The sequence below is a fragment of the Pleurodeles waltl genome, chromosome 1_2, assembly GCF_031143425.1.
Source record: "Pleurodeles waltl isolate 20211129_DDA chromosome 1_2, aPleWal1.hap1.20221129, whole genome shotgun sequence".
In the NCBI taxonomy this organism is placed as follows: domain Eukaryota; kingdom Metazoa; phylum Chordata; class Amphibia; order Caudata; family Salamandridae; genus Pleurodeles; species Pleurodeles waltl.
The window spans coordinates 1296418302-1296435980 of NC_090437.1; the positions used below are offsets into that span (position 1 = coordinate 1296418302).

General features: G+C 46.4%; 1 protein-coding gene across 1 annotated transcript in view; it reads right to left on the bottom strand.

Annotated features, from left to right (window-relative positions):
* The window catches only part of ANKRD53 (ankyrin repeat domain 53), an 83186-nt gene that overhangs the window by 44074 nt on the left and 21433 nt on the right, over positions 1 to 17679 (bottom strand). The window contains exon 2 of the mRNA XM_069235160.1: positions 3717 to 3876. Within this exon, the coding sequence (XP_069091261.1) occupies positions 3717 to 3866 (150 nt within the window). The 5' untranslated portion in view covers positions 3867 to 3876. The remainder of the gene's footprint in view (positions 1 to 3716; positions 3877 to 17679) is intronic.

Sequence of the window (17679 nt, forward strand, 5' to 3'; positions counted from 1 at the left end):
TAGAACTTCCCATTGTCTGGGAGTAGAATATTCTCAATTAAAGGGGAAAAACAGAAAGACAAGCATTGGAATGTTGTAGTAAAATGTCTGTACCAGCTATTATCTGCCCTTAGCCACTCCATTGACTTTAAGGAAGTTGTCAACATTGCAATATTTTAAATACCCAGTATTATGTAAGGTGGACAGAATTTCGAGGCAATTATTTACGAGGGTCAAATCTGAGGGCCAGAGGCAAATCCAAGGCCCCTACTCTATACCTGTCAAAAACTACCTGGAAGTGTCCTCCACCTTGGATAATTTTGCTGTTGTAAATCAGATCCTTTAAATTTGGGGTGCAATTCAAAAAATTGTTAGATGGTGTGTTTTCCTGGAACTAGGTAATAGGTTACAACATGCAGACCTGATGGGCTTTATGGTGCATTGTCTGTGCCATTTCTGTCTCACTGGAATGCAATGTAGTGAGTGCCTGGTTTTGAGGGTCATAAAAAGGAAAAAATGTAAAGGGTCATAATGTATTTTATTCGTAATATGAATCATTTGTTGGTGGCATCAGACTAATTTGAAATATTGTGGTGAGGTCTAAGGTAATTCTATCTTTTGAAGAATGCTCTGCTGGGATTTGATAAATTATGTTTGAGAGAAAACTGTTTACTCATGATTTTCTCATAGAAATTATGTAAGGTGCCCCAGAAATGAGGCCACCTTTTCTATAAATTCACAAATACCTTCCTCATTTACAGTGCCAGATTAAACCCTGTGGAGGCCCCTAGGCAGTTGAAATTTCGGGGGGCCCTCCCAAATTATCTCCTAATACGTTTTTTATTTTACCAACCAACAATTTTATTAAACCATTTTACTACACAAAACTATACATTACACATACGTAGTTTGCACTATTTTGTTTTACAAACTGACAGCTGACAGAAAATGAGCTTTTAAGAAACAAACTGTTATGTGAATCTGAAGTCTATGGTTTGTGTACTTCACGTTAATGGCTACAGTACATTAATACTGTATTTTCTCTATAGAGTTTTCGTTTCTTTGAGTTGATTCATTTTTTCTATCTATTGGAAACAATTTAAGAAAACTTCATTGTAATTTTCTTTCAAGATCAAATCAATATTATTTTGATTCATTGTCGCGGGGCCCCTAAAAGGAATGGGGCCCATAGGCCAGTGCCTACTTTGCCTATTTGGTAATCCGGCACTGCTCATTTATGTAGGAAAATTGGCTGACATGCTGAGATGCTGAGACAAATATGTACATCTAACAGCAGCAGCCAGGCTATCAATTGATTCCACAGTGTTGGACCGCAGCTTCCCCTCAGAGGTCTAATGAAAAGCTAGAAAGCTTATATTTTATAATATTGAAGAGAATTGTATGGCACATCTCAACACCATTTTTCTACAATCAGAGCTGCAGCAATGAAAGCATTTCCTGCGGAAAAGACTTCAGTAAATAAACAAAATTAGAGGTTTCAACTTTCTTATACAAATTATGATTAGTGTTCAAGAAAGCTAGACTGAGTACACATTTTTACAAATTCATAAATATCTTTACCATACATGTAAAAAAAGCTGAGTGGCATGTACTAGCAATACCAGCATCAGTAGGTGTTCTGCGGTAAGTTCTGGTTAACCACTAGAGTGCTAACATTCTGTAATCAAGGTAAAACTGGGGTATTCCTATACAGCATTTCTTTCTATAATAGGAACTGATGAATTTAAAGTTTTTCCTGTGGAGGAGGTTGAAGTGAATGAGCATTGAGTTATTAATGCAAATATGAAACCCGCTCTTAAAAATAAATGAGAAGTGAAATATAACTTTTAGTCATTTGAGACATAGTATATATGAAAGGGGCTAAACATAGAGATACCCTTCTTAAGTACAGCACACCCTTTCCATATCTATTTACTCAGGCTACCCACCTTCTCTCTTGCTTAATGCCTACCGAATTTTGAAACAGTAACTTTTTGGTAGACATTGGCGGTTTTTAATATCCCATTTAAATGTATATGAGATGATCTTTTTAGAATTGTCAGAAGCTATTTACAGTCTGATTTCAAATTTATAATGAAAAGATTTGTGTTCTAATGGGTACTACAAGGGTCTACAATCTTTTCTGTAAAAAGAGCTACTTATGGTCAGTGAAAATCCTCCTGAGCTACTAATATTAGTGATGTAATAGAGACCACCCAATCTATGATTGTCAGCAGTGATCACATCAGTTTATTAGACAGGGTTTCAAGCAGTAGTGTAAAAAAGGCTTTGACAATTTGAAATTAAATAATACTTGGGTAATATGTATAAAGCATAGCATCCCCCTGACTCCAAAGTATAAATAAGAGTAATAAATCTCTCCAACTCAAATATTAGCTTCAAATACATTTACTGTAGAACATCCAACCATTTTTTCCAATCAGCAGCTCAGACTTCTGAAAGTACACATTTTTGTCTAGAATACGTTTTTTTAAAATGTTGATATACATATAATAATTCAATCAAGCATAAGCTTCTATATCAGTAGACTGGGCTGCACCCTAGAGCGCTCCTCACAGGTAGCTGGAGAGCTACTGGTAGCTCACGAGCTGCTCGTTGGAGGCACCTGGGGTAGTGAGACCCACTAAAGAAGTTACTCTTTGATCATTTAATTTTTTATTTTCCCACTTCCTCTGGTTAGTAGTTGCATTTCCATGCTTGGTCACAAGCTTCAAAATCATTTTTTATGGTGAGTTAAATATAAGGAAATGTTAATCACGCATTTGAAAATTATATATTTATTGTCTATGAAAATGTTGCTCTGCATCTCTTATAAACGACTGCTTTCAAGGTTAATTAATTAAAACGTATTTCCACATCAGCAACATAAATCAAAGAGGGATAAGGCTTTTGTTGAAGCAGTGGAAACTTTCATGGACTACTCAACTTTCAATATCTAAAATTTCAAATGAAAACCAAAGTTTTTGGGGACTTATTTATTGCAGCAGAGTTAAGAAATATTTTCAATAACATATTCAGCCTTCCGCACAGGAAAGTGAATGTCTCTAAAGTTCTCTTCTCTAGCAGCATGTCTTCCCGTGTAGGCGCATTCTATAAAATAGGTGAACATTTTGTTTTAATTATTAGAACTCTGTGATCCTCATAGCCAGCTGTTAGGGGAAGATGGAGTAGTGATATGTGGGTTGGGCCTTGTCTCAGCCCATGAATCTTCTGGGTAGATATTGACCAGCTAGGAGCCAATCATAATGCAGCATTTCTGGTAGTATGCATCTGTCTGATTTAGTTTCTGACCCGCGTCATCCTCCAAGAGTAAAAGTTAAAATGTAAGCTCTTGACAGCTCAGTGACGTCACTGTAGTACCCATGCCTGGGCTACCAGAGATATCAGGCAATACCTGAAAAAAGACGGCCGTGTACCTCTGAGCGACCAGTTTTAGAAGAACGGGCCTGACACCCTCTATAAACAAACAGCCATTCTGGTGGCACATGATTGGGGTCACTATAGTGACTGTAAAACAGATGTACCAGAGGAGAGAAAGTGTTGGGAGTTGAGGACTCAGAGCAATGGAATTGATAAAGTTTTCAAATATTTGAAAACAAATACAGAAAACACATAGGACAAAAAAAGAGTTTCTCATTTTTTTATGAAGAGAAGAATAGAGAACCCTTCAAGGAGTTGGGAAGCGAGATCTGTTGTGGGCTTTACAGAGGACTTACATATTTGTCAGCTTTGATCTCATCATTGGTGTTTTTCAAGCTGAGCTGGAGACCTGGCAGGTTCCCGACAGCTGCCGCCAGCAGCTGATCTCTTTCCAGGTGCTTCTTACTGGTAACTCCAGCATTTGTCGGAGGTGCAGCTGACGTCATCCTAAAGAGCCTGTGCAAAGCAAGAGGAGAATGTCCATGAGTGGATCTGCCCTTGAACATTTGTGAAAGTATATCTTGAGAAATAAAGGATTATGCCCTGAATACCAGGATCTTCCAGCTTCAAGGATCCTCCTCCTCAGATCTTCCCACCCCCTTTACAGCTTTGGCTTAAGGACTCATGCAAATTATGGCATATATTAAACAACAGGCTTTGGCAAGGCCAAAAGGTTTTAATTCTAAAAAGTCAAGTTATTGGCTTTGTCAGTAATTTTTGCCAAGTGCATGCAAACAAATGCATCAAAATACAAGCGCACACATGGCTGCCAACTTTGCAAAGGGTTTTCAGTTCAAGAAAGCCCATTACAAGATGGCCGCTGATACAGATACACGTGTTGTCGCATCATGAACTGTTCATGCGCAGGCATCATGGTGCATGGCTGCTCTCTTTAATTTACCATTCTAACATGGTGGATGCCAATGTTAGCATGGTTAGTTAAAATATACAAAAATGGCTAGAAGGTGCCTGCAAAGCACAAAATCTTATGCGAGCAGCCCAGTGGCACTGTGAATCAGCTGCCTGGCACACGAAAAATAAATAAAGATTAATATATGGAGAGGAGTGCAGGGCCGGGAGTAGGAGTCCAAAGACACCGCATGAGAAGGAGGAGGGCAGCAAAGGGCATGGAGATAAAAGCAGGATATGAGCAGCCCAGCAGCATTTTGCCACTATTAGGCCCTCGTAATAGAACGGATAAATAAATATAATTTAAAAAAAGAACACAATGAGCATCAGGGAGAGAATAATGAAACACATGCACTTTCATGGAGCCCTGAAGAAAAAAGGATAAGGAAGTCCACACAAGTATGACGTGGAAGGATACAACTCATCCAATCAGAACGCTGTGCGACTGAAAAGCTCATGGTGGTACAAACACAACAACAGGGAAAAAAGCCATTAAATCAAGAGGAGACTACTGAGACAGACAACAACGCCATCCAAGCCCGTGCAAGGGGCTGACCAAAAGCACACTCTAAGCATATGTTATGTATTGAAAACAATAGCTCAGCCGACAAACAGCTAAAGCTGTTTGCAGCCAACAAAGAGAGACCAGAGATGGATGGGTGGCTTCTTTGTGATATGTTTGGCAACAGTAGTGTGCAAGCACTATGGCTGTAGAGGGTAATCTATTTTCTTATATTGTAACAGAATAATTTTTCTTTTCATTCGTCGCTCACTGAAGCTGGTAGAAACAATTTACCATTTGAACCTAGATTTTGGGTCAGGCATTTTTTTGTCACAGCTACTCAACATATATCCATGCGCACTGGTAACATACTAATTCTAAAAGTGCTCTGGCAATTACATCCCTTGCCAATTTACAATAATTTACTATATGGAAGAAGCTGTCACCAAGAAAAAACAAGCATTTACAATGCAACAGGTCTCGCATTTGGTCAAATTAGAGCTATTAGCGTTGTAAACTCCTAAGCGTGCTTTTCATGCCACATTAATTGGGGAAAAAAAACAAGCGAGATCATGCTGCGAAATAAAGAGAAAAAGTAGTCCAGAAACCATGCGGAAAACATGGAGCCTTGTATGTTTTCAGTAGTTGGTCAGTGCGCTCCAGGAGGGCTAAACACCAGATTTTAAAAGGCAAGCCCACGAACCAATGAAAGTGTCTGACATAACCTGCGCGTGGTTAGAAGGCCAAAGAGAGATTAAAGCAGGATCGGAGCTCACTCATCTCACTCATCCCAATGCCAAGCCCTGCATGCTCTACCAATGCATGGACACCACTCACAGCCCTGCATGGACACTCATCACTAAAGCATGCACACTATAGAGAACTAATCATCCCACCATACACCAACATACACAAGTTAAAGCTGCCAGGCCAAATACAACCAAAGAGGGCAAGCCACGGATGCGCAATGTGTCAGACACAGAAACCATAACACATCATTTACATCCCCACAGGTACCCCAGCCAATGTCAGCAGAGAGGAGGTGCCAGCAATATCCAGTCCCCCAACAGAAGAGGACCACAGTGATGACAGCAACTCTGGTCTTCAGGATCTGGATGACCTACCTGGCCCATCAGGGACCTCTGGACAGCCGGTTACTCAGGCCCAGTCACACACTACCACAGAGCCTCCCCCATCAGGAAACACCACGACAGCACCCACTCAGCGTACCCACACCTATGTCCCCAGGACACGTCAATCAGCAGTGTGTCCACCTCTACAGGGACCCCAGGGCACATCTCATACACAAGACAATCAGGGACCTGTGGTCAGTGGCAGTGGACACATGGTTCAGGGGACAGAGGCACAGGCCAACAGGGAAACTGGGAGGAGTGCTGTGCGCCAGGGGGAGGACAGGCCCAGGGAACCGACTCTCCAGGAGGCACTTGCAGAGATCCTGGGAGCCTATCAACTTTCCCAGGACACGATGGGCCAGATCCTGGACAATGTGCAGGAGAACAGGCGGCTGCAGGAGGGACAGTACTAGGGGATCAGGGAGGACTTGCAGGCCATCAACAACACCCTGATCTCCATAGCAGGGGTGCTGGCAGGCATGGGCAATATTATGAGGGAGGCAGTCACACAACAGCGGGCCCCTGCCGCTAGCCAGACATCTGAACAGCCTTCCACCTCCGCTACCGCTAGTGGCCAGGAGGCCCTGCCACAGGACTCACAGGCCACCAGCACCCCCCCCTGCAGAAGGAGAACCACCCCGCAAACATTCCCTGCGATCCAGACAGAAGCCAGAGACACTTGCCAAGACCCCCGCCAAGAAATGAGACTCTCCTGATTGTCACGCTTTGTCCCACTCAGTCACCCTGTCCACCTTGAACTGCCATTGCTCCCCTTCCTATGTCCCCTTTGCACCTGTGCTACAAACAGACTGGAACAATACCCTGGACTTTCCTCCATCATCACCCTATCCCATTGCACTTGTCCCTCTATATTTTAACACGTCAATAAACACCCTTGGAAAAAAAAGAAGTTTGGAGTATGTCATTTAAATCAAATATTTATTCATTGAAACAGGTACAAACATTGCAAATCAACTGTACAGAAAATGAGCCTAGATCAATGACCTGTAGCTGGCTGCAGTGATCACACCAAGAGTATGGGCCTCCAGAGCAACAGGTGAGTACACTGTGGGCACAATGCATGTGGCATGAATGCATGGAGTGGTGTGTGTGAAGGCTTCGTGTAAGGGGGGTGGGTGGATGTCCTCTGGGCTGCAAATAGTTTGTGTACTGGGCCATGTGTGTGCCAATGGTGATGGAGACGGGTATGGTGGGCCATATGTGTAACAGGCAGGATTGTTTGTCTAATTAAATTTTCCTGTGTGTATTGCCTCTGCAGGTCAGCGCCCATCAAAAGAAGGGTATATGGCATGCCATTATCAAGGAGGTGCGGATCCTGGGGGTCTATGGAAGGCAGAGCACTCACTGTCGCAAACGGTGGGAGGACCTGAGACGCTGGGCACGGAAGATGGCGGACGCCCAACTGGGGATGGCCTCCCAATGAGGAAGGGGTGCCCGTTGAACCCTGACCACCTTGATGGCCCGTATACTGGCGGTGGCGCATCCTGAGATGGATGGGCGCTTGAGGGCATCACAGCAGCCACAAGGGGGTGAGTACAGTGCCCATCATTACAACTTACGCATGGGATGGTGGTATCTCGGTGGGGGATGTGTGTCAGTGGGTGCCCCTAGGCCAGGCCTGACATTACAGCGTAGGTCCCCTGGTGGCTAGGGTGCAGAAGGGAAAATCTTGCTACCTAGTTCCTAGGCATCTACAACTGGTCAGGGCTATGTGGGTCCCAGGTGTGCTGCATTTGGCGGTGTGTGCCCCTCCCCATGCCTTGGCTGCTAACTATTTCTCTGGTAGTGCTATGGCATATTGCATAGGCCTGTTCCCTGTATGTGAGGGTGCTGTGTATGCCAACGGTGCTGTTGTTGCAGCCATTGACCAAGTGTATCCTTTGTCTCTTCCCCCCCCTTTTTGTTTTGTCATCCTGTCCTTATGTGAATTAGCATCATCTGGCGGAGGAGCAGAGGCACCGGTGACAGAGGGAGCTGCATCCCACAGGACCGAGGATGCAGAGTCCACCGACGCTGAGGGCACCAGTGGGACGGAGGGCGAGGGGAGCCCCACGGCGGAGACTGGAGGGGACAGTTCTGACACAGATACCTCCTCCGATGGAAGCTCCCTGGTGGTGGCGGACACTTCTGTGACCACCCCACCTACAGGTACATCCGCCACCCCCGTACCAGCACCGCCCTCCCAGCAGCCCCTCATTGAGTTTCCCGTGCCCGCTCACCCAGGAGGGTGGGCATCTCCTTCGCCCCAGGCACCTTAGGCCCTGCCCCAGTTAGCCCTGCTGCCCTGAGTGAGGAGGCTATTGACCTCCTGAGATCCATCTCTGTAGTGCAGTCAACCATTGTGAATGCCATCCAGGGGCTGGCGGCCCAGATGCAACAATCTAATGCATTCCTGGAGGACATTCACACTGTATTGGCGGCCCAACAGAGATCGATCCAGGCTCTGGCCTCCTCTCTGATAGCAGACATTGTCCCTGTTTCTACCCTCCCCCCTCCAATTTCCACTGCCCAGTCCCATTCTCCTCAACCCCAACCCATCCCAAGCACACAGGCAGACAAGCATGCACACAAGACACACAAGAGTGGTACAGGCAAACACAAGCACCACACTTCATCCCACAGGCACTCACACAAACACCATCCAGTTGCAGACACACCAACATCCGCTATTTCCACTGTCTCCCCTTCCTCCTCCTCCACCACCTCCCACCCAGTTCGGTCCACACTCACACCTGCATGCACTACATCATCATCCATTACCAGCATCACCACACCAAGCAGAACACACACCTCACTGGCAGACACCTCCACAACAGCCATGCACACGTCCCCTGTGTCCTCTCCCACTGTGTCTGTCCCTCCCCTAAAGTACACAAACGCAAGCACTCAGAAACCCAACAGCCATCCACCTCACAACAGCATACAACCCATGCGCCTGCACCCAAAAGCAGCAGATAGACACCTCCAACAACCACTCCCTATTCCTCCACTCCCATTCCTTTTCCCTCTTCCCGCCCCAATGTCCCTAAAAAACTGTTCCTATCCACCATTGACCTCTTCCCTACCCCTCCCCCTGTCCTGCACGTATGGTCAGGGTAGGAAGAGCCCAGCCAAGTACCACAGCCACACAGTCCACGGGCCCAGTCGTCACCACACCCACTCGTAGTGGAAAAGGATCCAGGCCACATGTCCTGAAGATGAAGGAGCCTGCACCAGGCAGCCTCAAGGGAAAGGAGCCTGCCCCAGCTGCCAGGAAGACCAAGGAGCCTGCCCCAGCAGGCAAGAAGGGAAAGGAGCCTGCCCCAGCTGCCAGGAAGACCAAGGAGCCTGCCCCAGCAGGCAAGAAAGGAAAGGAGCCTGCCCCAGCTGCCAGGAAGACCAAGGAGCCTGCACCAGCAGGCATGAAGACCAAGGGGCTTGGGGTAGGAACTGTGATGTAGCCCCACCACCAACCATGGTTGTGCAGCCGTCCGAGGTTGCAGGGGATGGGCAGGAGCCTCCCCCCACCAGAAGCACCGCCACCAGTTGTCAGCCGTCCGAGGTTGCAGGGGATGGGCAGGAGCCTCCCTCCACCAGCAGCACCACCACCACTGTGCAGCCGTCACCGCCGGCAGACGGTATGTAATCCTGCCTCCATGGGCTGTGTGGCCCTCCAAAGCCAGTGGGTATGACACCCAGCTGAGAGACTGTGACCTTGCACTCCCCAAGATCAAGCACAGGGCAGGTTGCCCCCTCCAAAACCAGTGGGCAAGACACCCACTTAAGAGACTGTGGCCCATCAGTCCCCAGGACCAACAGTACAGGGTATGTTGCCCCCTCCAGAACCAGGGGTAAGATACCCACATGCCCATCACTTCCCAGGATCAAGCACAGGGCAGGTTTCCCACTCCAGAACCAGTGGGCAAAACACCCACTCGAGAGACTGTGGCCCATCACTCCCCAGGACCAACAGCAAAGTGCAGACTGCCCCCTCCAGAACCAGTGGGTAAGACACCCACATGCCCATCACTCCCCAGGATCAAGCACAGGGCAGGTTGCCCACTCCAGAACCAGTGGGCAAGACACCCACTCGAGAGACTGTGGCCCATCACTCCCCAGGACCAACAGCAAAGGGCAGACTGCCCCCTCCAGAACCAGTGGGTAAGACACCCACATGCCCATCACTCCCCAGGATCAAGCACAGGGCAGGTTTCCCCCTCCAGAACCAGTGGGCAAGACACCCACTCGAGAGACTGTGGCCCATCACTCCACAGGACCAAGCACAGGGCATATTGCCCCCTCCAAAACCAGTGGTCTTGTTAAATCTCCCGGCTGACATGCCCCCCCATCCCCCATCCCCCTGAGGTGCCTGCCTATTTACCAACTGATGCCCCTGCAGTGTTCTCTCCGTGTTGAAGCAGGTGACATGTGTGGCCTTGGACTTTGGCCTATGGCCTTGTGGACTACGCAAATGGTAGACTGGGCTGTGTCCCTTTTTCTGTACATATGTATATATCTATTATCTTGCCTAACTTATTTTTCATGCTGGGTTGACCTCATTACATTCACTTTTGCGAAATCATTTTGTCCTTGCATTATTCATCCGAGTTACGGGGTAAAATAGTTTTTTGTAATGCAGCTGGTTGTGTGTATGGTGTTGGGTGTGTGTTGTGCGTGTGTTCCTCCCCCCCCTCCCTTCTGTGCTAGGCGGCTGTACTCACCGTCATCTTCGCCGGCGTTGGTGTTCGTGGTGGAGCAGAACGTAGAAGATAATGGGGAAGACATGCAGTTCAGGTTCCATGGCAGCGTGGTTCTTCCCTGTGTCTCCAATGGTGAGTCCTGTCCCTTCTGAGCTCAGTTTCCACCAGGCTTTTTATGTCGTTGGTACCGCCCCGGAAAAGGTGGCGGTTGTCTGGGTCATAATAGGGTGGGCGGAACACTGACTTCCGCCTGACAGTAAGCGGCTACCACCGTGGTGGCTGTTGTTTCCTCCCTGGCGGTCGGTGTGGTACATTGGCTGTCTTTCGGAGATCTTTCCGCCATGGTCATAATTTGGCAGTAGTTACCGCTGGCCTGTTGGTGGTATTACCGCCACTTTAACACCAACCACCAGGGTCGTAATGAGGGCCTATATTCGTAAAGGTTGCTGAATCCAGATAAGACTTAGAGGATTTCCTGCAGTCTTTTTAATTTGTGCAACTTTATTTTTCCCTTCTCTCGAGTTCGCCATAATGTTCACCCCCTGCATTATCTCACAGCTGTTTCCCCAGGCCAGCCCTGCTCTATGAGAAAACAGCCATATTGAAAGAAATTAGAGGAAAGTGGGACATTCATCATGGACATGAATTAGGGCTTAAACCCACAGATTGTTCTTTGACACCCCTGGCAGTGACCTTGCCTCAGGGATAAAAAAAAAGTTTCTCGATCCTTGCTTTCTTTCTGAATTTTTTACTCCCAATCCATCTCATAACCCCCAGCAGCAAACAAAAGATTGGCGAGAGGTTAAAAGTAGTATCACCTGGTGTCAAAGGGTATGTGTTGGCCCTTCCACTACTCATAGTATTTTGGTTAATTGACATCAGTGATCACCATTCATCACCCTCAGACTCAGATGGGTGAATCTCACTCCTCGGCATGCAGCTTTGATCCCCCCTGTAGAGGGAATTCATGTGTTCACTCCAAACCCAAACAGTATGTGCCTCACACCCATGCTCTACTCAAAGGACACGCAAGGTCTTTGGACTAAGGGTAAGTGTGAGCCATGATGTCACCCTCTATAAGCCATCCATCACCAGAAGCAAGAAAGCACAAAGTACCCACGCGCTTCGGATCTACACATACTTTGGCGCCCCGGATCTGTCCTTCTCGGGCTGTCAGGTTGGATCTGAGATTGGTGGTTTTAGATACTGAAGCTTGAGCCACATTGCTACATATGTTTCTTGAGTTATTTAGTTGTGGTTTTGTTTCCTTGTTGATCCGTGACACTTTGTCACAGGTGAGTTGGTTCGCAAAGTCCACGCTGTTGCTGCAACCCTCTGGAAGTTTAGAATAACAATTGCTCAACTATTCAATGCACTGAGCTCACTGTTTAACAGTAAAACAGAAGTGTTTCACCCAACATGTGGCCATCAATAGCCATTCTGGCCAAACCTGACAATGTCGCCTTCTTAACTTTAAAGAGGCATAATAAACAGCCATACTCTAGATTAGCAACTGCCTCCTTATTGGACCGGCCTTACAGCCCGACGGGCAAAGTCGGGGGCAGGTAACGCAGTAATTCCAAGGTAGCCTGACCACTAAATCACCAAAGACTAGATGCAGTTTATGACAGTTTCTATTTAGAAAACATTAATATATACTTAGTTATAGGGTGGACTGAGATTTCCTACACAAAGGTGCTAAATAAAATTAACCAAGACCCAACAATTGCACAATTCACGTCCTTCCACCAAACGTCAAGTGAACTCAATAAGTCATCCTTAGAAGAAGCACGAGGCGCAGATGCAACCCGCCCTGCGTGTTGTTTGTTCTGTCTATGGAGCCTTTAATACAGAGGCTTACCCGGAATGTAGTTATTACGAGGTAAATACTAAGGGGGTCATTATGACGCTGGCGGTCTTAAGGCTGACAGGGACACGGTGACGGTTGGACCGCCGCCAATGTGGCGGTCCAGCCACCACATTACAACTGTGGCAGTAGCTCAACGGTCAGACCGCCAGCATTGCCAGATTACGAGTCTTCATCGGACTGGCGGTGCTGGCGGTCCTAAGCAGCGCTGCCCTGGGGATTACAAGTCCCTTTTCTGCCAACGATTACATGGCGGCAGCACCACCATGTAAAGGCTGCTGGAGATGGGGTACAGGGGGCCCCCTGGCCAGCCTCGTCACGATGTTCACTGTCTGCTTTGCAGACAGTGAATATTGCGATGGGTGCTTGTGCACCCTAGGCACTACAGCATTGCCACCGGCTCTATTATGAGCCGGAGACAATGCTGTAGGCGGCAACCTGCCCGTCGGGAGCCCGTCCGCCGAAGTCATAATGACCCCCTAAGTGCCAGATGTACAACCATTTCATTTTGCAAGTCACAATTAGAGACTTGCATATTGAAATGTACAAATGTGTCTCAGACACATTTAGCGATTCCCAACGGGGTCACAAATGACGTACCTCATTAATATTCATGAGGTAGGTTTCAATTTGCGACCCTATTGGGAATGGCCGCACTTACAGGGATGGTGGCCTGCTGGGGACAGCAGACCACCATGTCTGTGACTTTTTGTTAAATAAAGCAATTTTTTCCTTAAAGTAAGACGGGATGACTTTCAAACAAAAAAATGAAAAGTTTTCTTTTAATTTTTTCAGAGTAGGCAGTGGTCCGTGGGTACACCCCTTCCAAACTGCAACTCGCAAAAACATTTTGCGATTCTGTAATGGATTACCCAATCGCAAAATGGGGTTTGTACATCGAGAAATGCTTTTTCTGGTTGCAAACTTACTGATTCTGAGAATCAGGCCGTTTGCGACCACAAAAAAGCATTGTACATCTGGCCCAAAGAGTGGCGCCCAAACACACAATGCTTTGTAGATGACATGATGAGTTCCCTGAATGAAACTGAGTGATCCCTCCTGGTCCTGATATCTCAGGCTTCAACGAGAAATAGAACAAGTTGTAATGCATAAACAGCTCTTAGGACAAGACTATTAGCCACAATCTACCTGCTACTCTTAGCTTCTGCCGGGTTCGAGGTACAGATGTCAGCAAACCCTCCGCCCTTTATAATTATGATATCCAAGAACTTCTAAACACACTATAAATGGACTCCGCTAATTTGGGGTGCCTAGAAGTCCCATTGTTCGGCCAACTGAACTGCATTAAAATAAACTTTCTTCAAAGATTCCTCTATGCCAGCCAAATAATCCTTCCCAACTGAAACTTTCAAGATGATTCAACCGCAATTGGTAAATTTTGCCAGGTGAAGCAAACACCTGGGAGTAGCTAGGAGGGCGTAAAACGTGTCTAGAAGGTGTCCCGGGTCTTCCTGTTACAGAGCGTGATATCCTAGCATCTCAGCTGAACCCACAGAGGAATGGGTGAGTGAGTGTGAACAACACCACACTATGATTGATTTGCAGGGGTGTAATGATCATTAATTTAAGACATCACATAATCTTCCTCTTCATGGAAAAGTAAGGGGCATATTTATACTATGTTTGCGCCAAATTTGCGCCATTTGTTTTACGCAAATTCGGCACAAACTTAACTCCATATTTATATTTTAACGCTAGACACGTCTGGCATCAAAAATATTGAAGTTAGCACCATTTTTTGGATGGGTGCACCTACCTAGCGTTAATGAGATGCAAGGTAGGCGTTCCCATCTAAAACATGGTGCTATCCCCATAGCCCCATATTTATCATCCGTGCTAAAATGACGCACGGGTGGGAGGAGGGGCTCAATAATGGTGCAAAATTTGCTTTGCACCATTATTTAACACCTGGGTCAGACCATGTATAAGGGGACCTGTGGCCCCATTTCCATGGTGAAACACCATGGAATGGGCCCACAGGTGCCCACCCCAAGCCCCAGGAACACCCACACCCACACCAGAGGGACACGAGAGGATGGGGACCCCATCCCAGGTAAGTAGGGTATGTATAGGTAAGTATTTTAAAAACAAAATTGAAGTGCCACTCTGGGCCCTGACATGGACCCCCCTGCATGGCACTGGGTGCAATGGCCATGCCCAGGGGACCCTGGTCCCCTGTGCTGGCTATTGGGGTGGTGGGCATGACTCCTGTCTTTTCTAAGACAGGAGTCATGTAGTATGGATGGTTTTGCATCAGAAGATGACGCTAGGCTGGTTAGAGGCATTTTTTTGCCTCTAATCAGCCTAGCGTAATTTTTTGAGGCAAAACCCCCTTCCCCCGTACCACCACCCCCACCTGACTAACGTAATTTTTTCTGACGCTAGCCCACCCTGAGCAACGGCTAGCGGGATTCCATAAAGCGGCACTTTGGAATGACGCAAGCCGGCGCTACACTTTTTGCAGCAAAACTGCGCAGTTTTGCAACAAAAACTATAAATATGCCCCTAAATTCACTAAGCAACCCTTCAGTGATGGGCAGCTAAGGTTCTTTGATCACCCACTATCTAACCTTCGATGATCAACACCCAACTCCTCCATTATAGTTCCAACTCTCTATACTTTGCTGGTCTGACTGATCTTCTTGGTAGGTTTCTCAACCACACTATCACTGGTATTAGATGCAGCATCATCACTACCTCCACGTCGGACATCGGCAGGCCCAACAGTAGTAACCCAATCACGACTCACAGTGGAAACCCTTGGGTGAGGTGCTGCTAACTAGCCGACAAGGTCTGGTCGACAGTTTCCAGTCGGTGTGGGACTGACTCAGTCACCCACAGGCGGTGGTGCTGCAGCCCTATACCAAGCAGGCTTACTCCCATGGTAAGAGTCCTACGACACCTGTACCTTCAGATGGAGTGTTCCACTCTCATTCTCATTGCCACATAAACCCACAGCAATCGCCGTTCCTACCACCGCATTGCAAGAATCAGAGTGCAAGTTCCTCACATCCTGCCGCAGATGCACATTAGAATGCACTTCATGATTCAGATCTCCTACGATACATATAACGTCTGCTACAACTGGACAGCATGTGGACACAACTTATATACTGCAGGAGTACCCTAAAGTAGCAGTTGCGGCTGGTGTTGGGGCAAAGTGGCAGACAGGGGTGGAGGGACCAAAAAAACATACCTGAATGCCCGCTGCATCGCCGCTCTTTTGGCTCCACTGCAGACACAGGCTCTCAGACTGCCCTGCGGCCAATCCTAACTCTGCTCTCATGCTGCTGGCAGTACCTGCTCATTGCTTTGGGGTGGTAGAGAGACACATGGACATTGGAAGCCCCTCTCACCTTCCAGAAACTCATCATCACCACTGACAGGGATTTGACACTGTTATCAGTTACTATTAAGTTGTGAAAATTCTCGCTTGAAAAGCCCATATTTAACAACTAGGTAACTCTCTCAGTAGAAGGTCTGGATTTGTAATTTAATATCCGAAGATTATGGAAGATTCTATTTTTTGCTGGAGGCTCCTTTACTGGCCAAAGATATCTATGGCAAGCTTTGATGATTGATCTCCCCCCCTAACCTTGAACTGTGCTAAAACACACTTGCACTGTTAGTGGACTTTTTTGATGATTTGCACAATTGACACTCCATAACATACATCTTAATGTTGCGATCCATGCCATGCCACCAACAAACCATCTTCAAACTTTTTGTTGTACCAGTGGTGCCAGCATGTCCTTCATGATCCGAACCAATGAAGGTGCCTCTTAACTCAGAATATGGAACAAACATATCACCTCTTACAATCAAATCATTCTCCTAGGACAAATCATCCTGCTGTGTGTTGCAGGCTGATACTTAATGACTTTTTTGGCAAGTTTTATTCACAACAATTTCTTCACCTCACAATACAGTTCATCTTCTTTAGCTGCCTACAGCCACTTATTTTCAGTCAAGGAATTTGCAGTGTTACCTGGATTATCTGACCATCCCAAAACCAACCAGTCTCTCCCACCCGTTTATCGTCAAGGCATGTTTCTCCAGATGGGGCATGGGACAAGTAGTCAGTAAATACATTCCTTCTTCTTGTTTTTTATCCAGCCCAGCATGCAAATTCAATCAATTTACAAGATAAAGTTTGCCACTCTTTCAGAGACATTCCTGCTTTTTCCACCCATATGAATGTTACCGAGGGGTTTGTGATCAGTGCTGCTCTTTGGTTACCTACCCCACAGAAAAATCTTAACCTTCTGTACCATCCAGAAGCAAAGTATCAACTCTATCTCAATTATAGGATATTTGGATTCAGCACTTCCTAACTTCTGAGTTGCAGATGCATTTGGCGTTGCCATCCACAGTACCTAAGACTACATGCAGACTCGCTCGACTTGTATTTACTGTCGTAACTGACTCCAACTCCCTTTTAAAGGTTACAACAACAGTCCATTTTGCAATTCCTTCTTTATCTCACAGACACTCTTTTCACATTGTTTTTAACACATAAATAATGCAAGGGCTGAATGCTGAGAAGATCTGTTAAGTTCCCTTCTTAATTTCCCAGAGGAAATAATGACTGTTGTTACGAACAACGGTGTCACCCTGCACAGAATAGTATACCTAAAGGGTGCCAAGTTTCTGCTTAAGAGGGTCCAAGTTAGGTGGAAAAACTCACGAAGTGGGAAACATCTCCATGTCAATCTTGATCTAGATTGAAAATGAAGATTGAGCCTGAAGTAACTGAAGTAAAAAGCAGTGTACCAACCTTCCCCCAATATCAGAAAGGGGAAAAAAGACAAGCAAGAAATCCAGGCATAGAATCTGGTAGAAGATTCAACTGCTAGAAGCAAAAATCTGCAACAAAAATAGTACCAAAGGGGTGAAGTATGCGATAAAACATAAGGGAAAAAATGTGTTGGGATGCATCGTCCTCTCTTGATTGCCTCCTTTACATATTATTCAAATAGGAACTGACATCACAGGCAAATAATCTACTTCCTATTAGATTGGGGACCCTGAATAGTATCCTACTGGTAGACCACCATTTTGGGAAGGGCTGGTTAAAAGGCTTGTCCACACCACTTTTCAATATGTTATGGTCTTTGACAAGCCCAT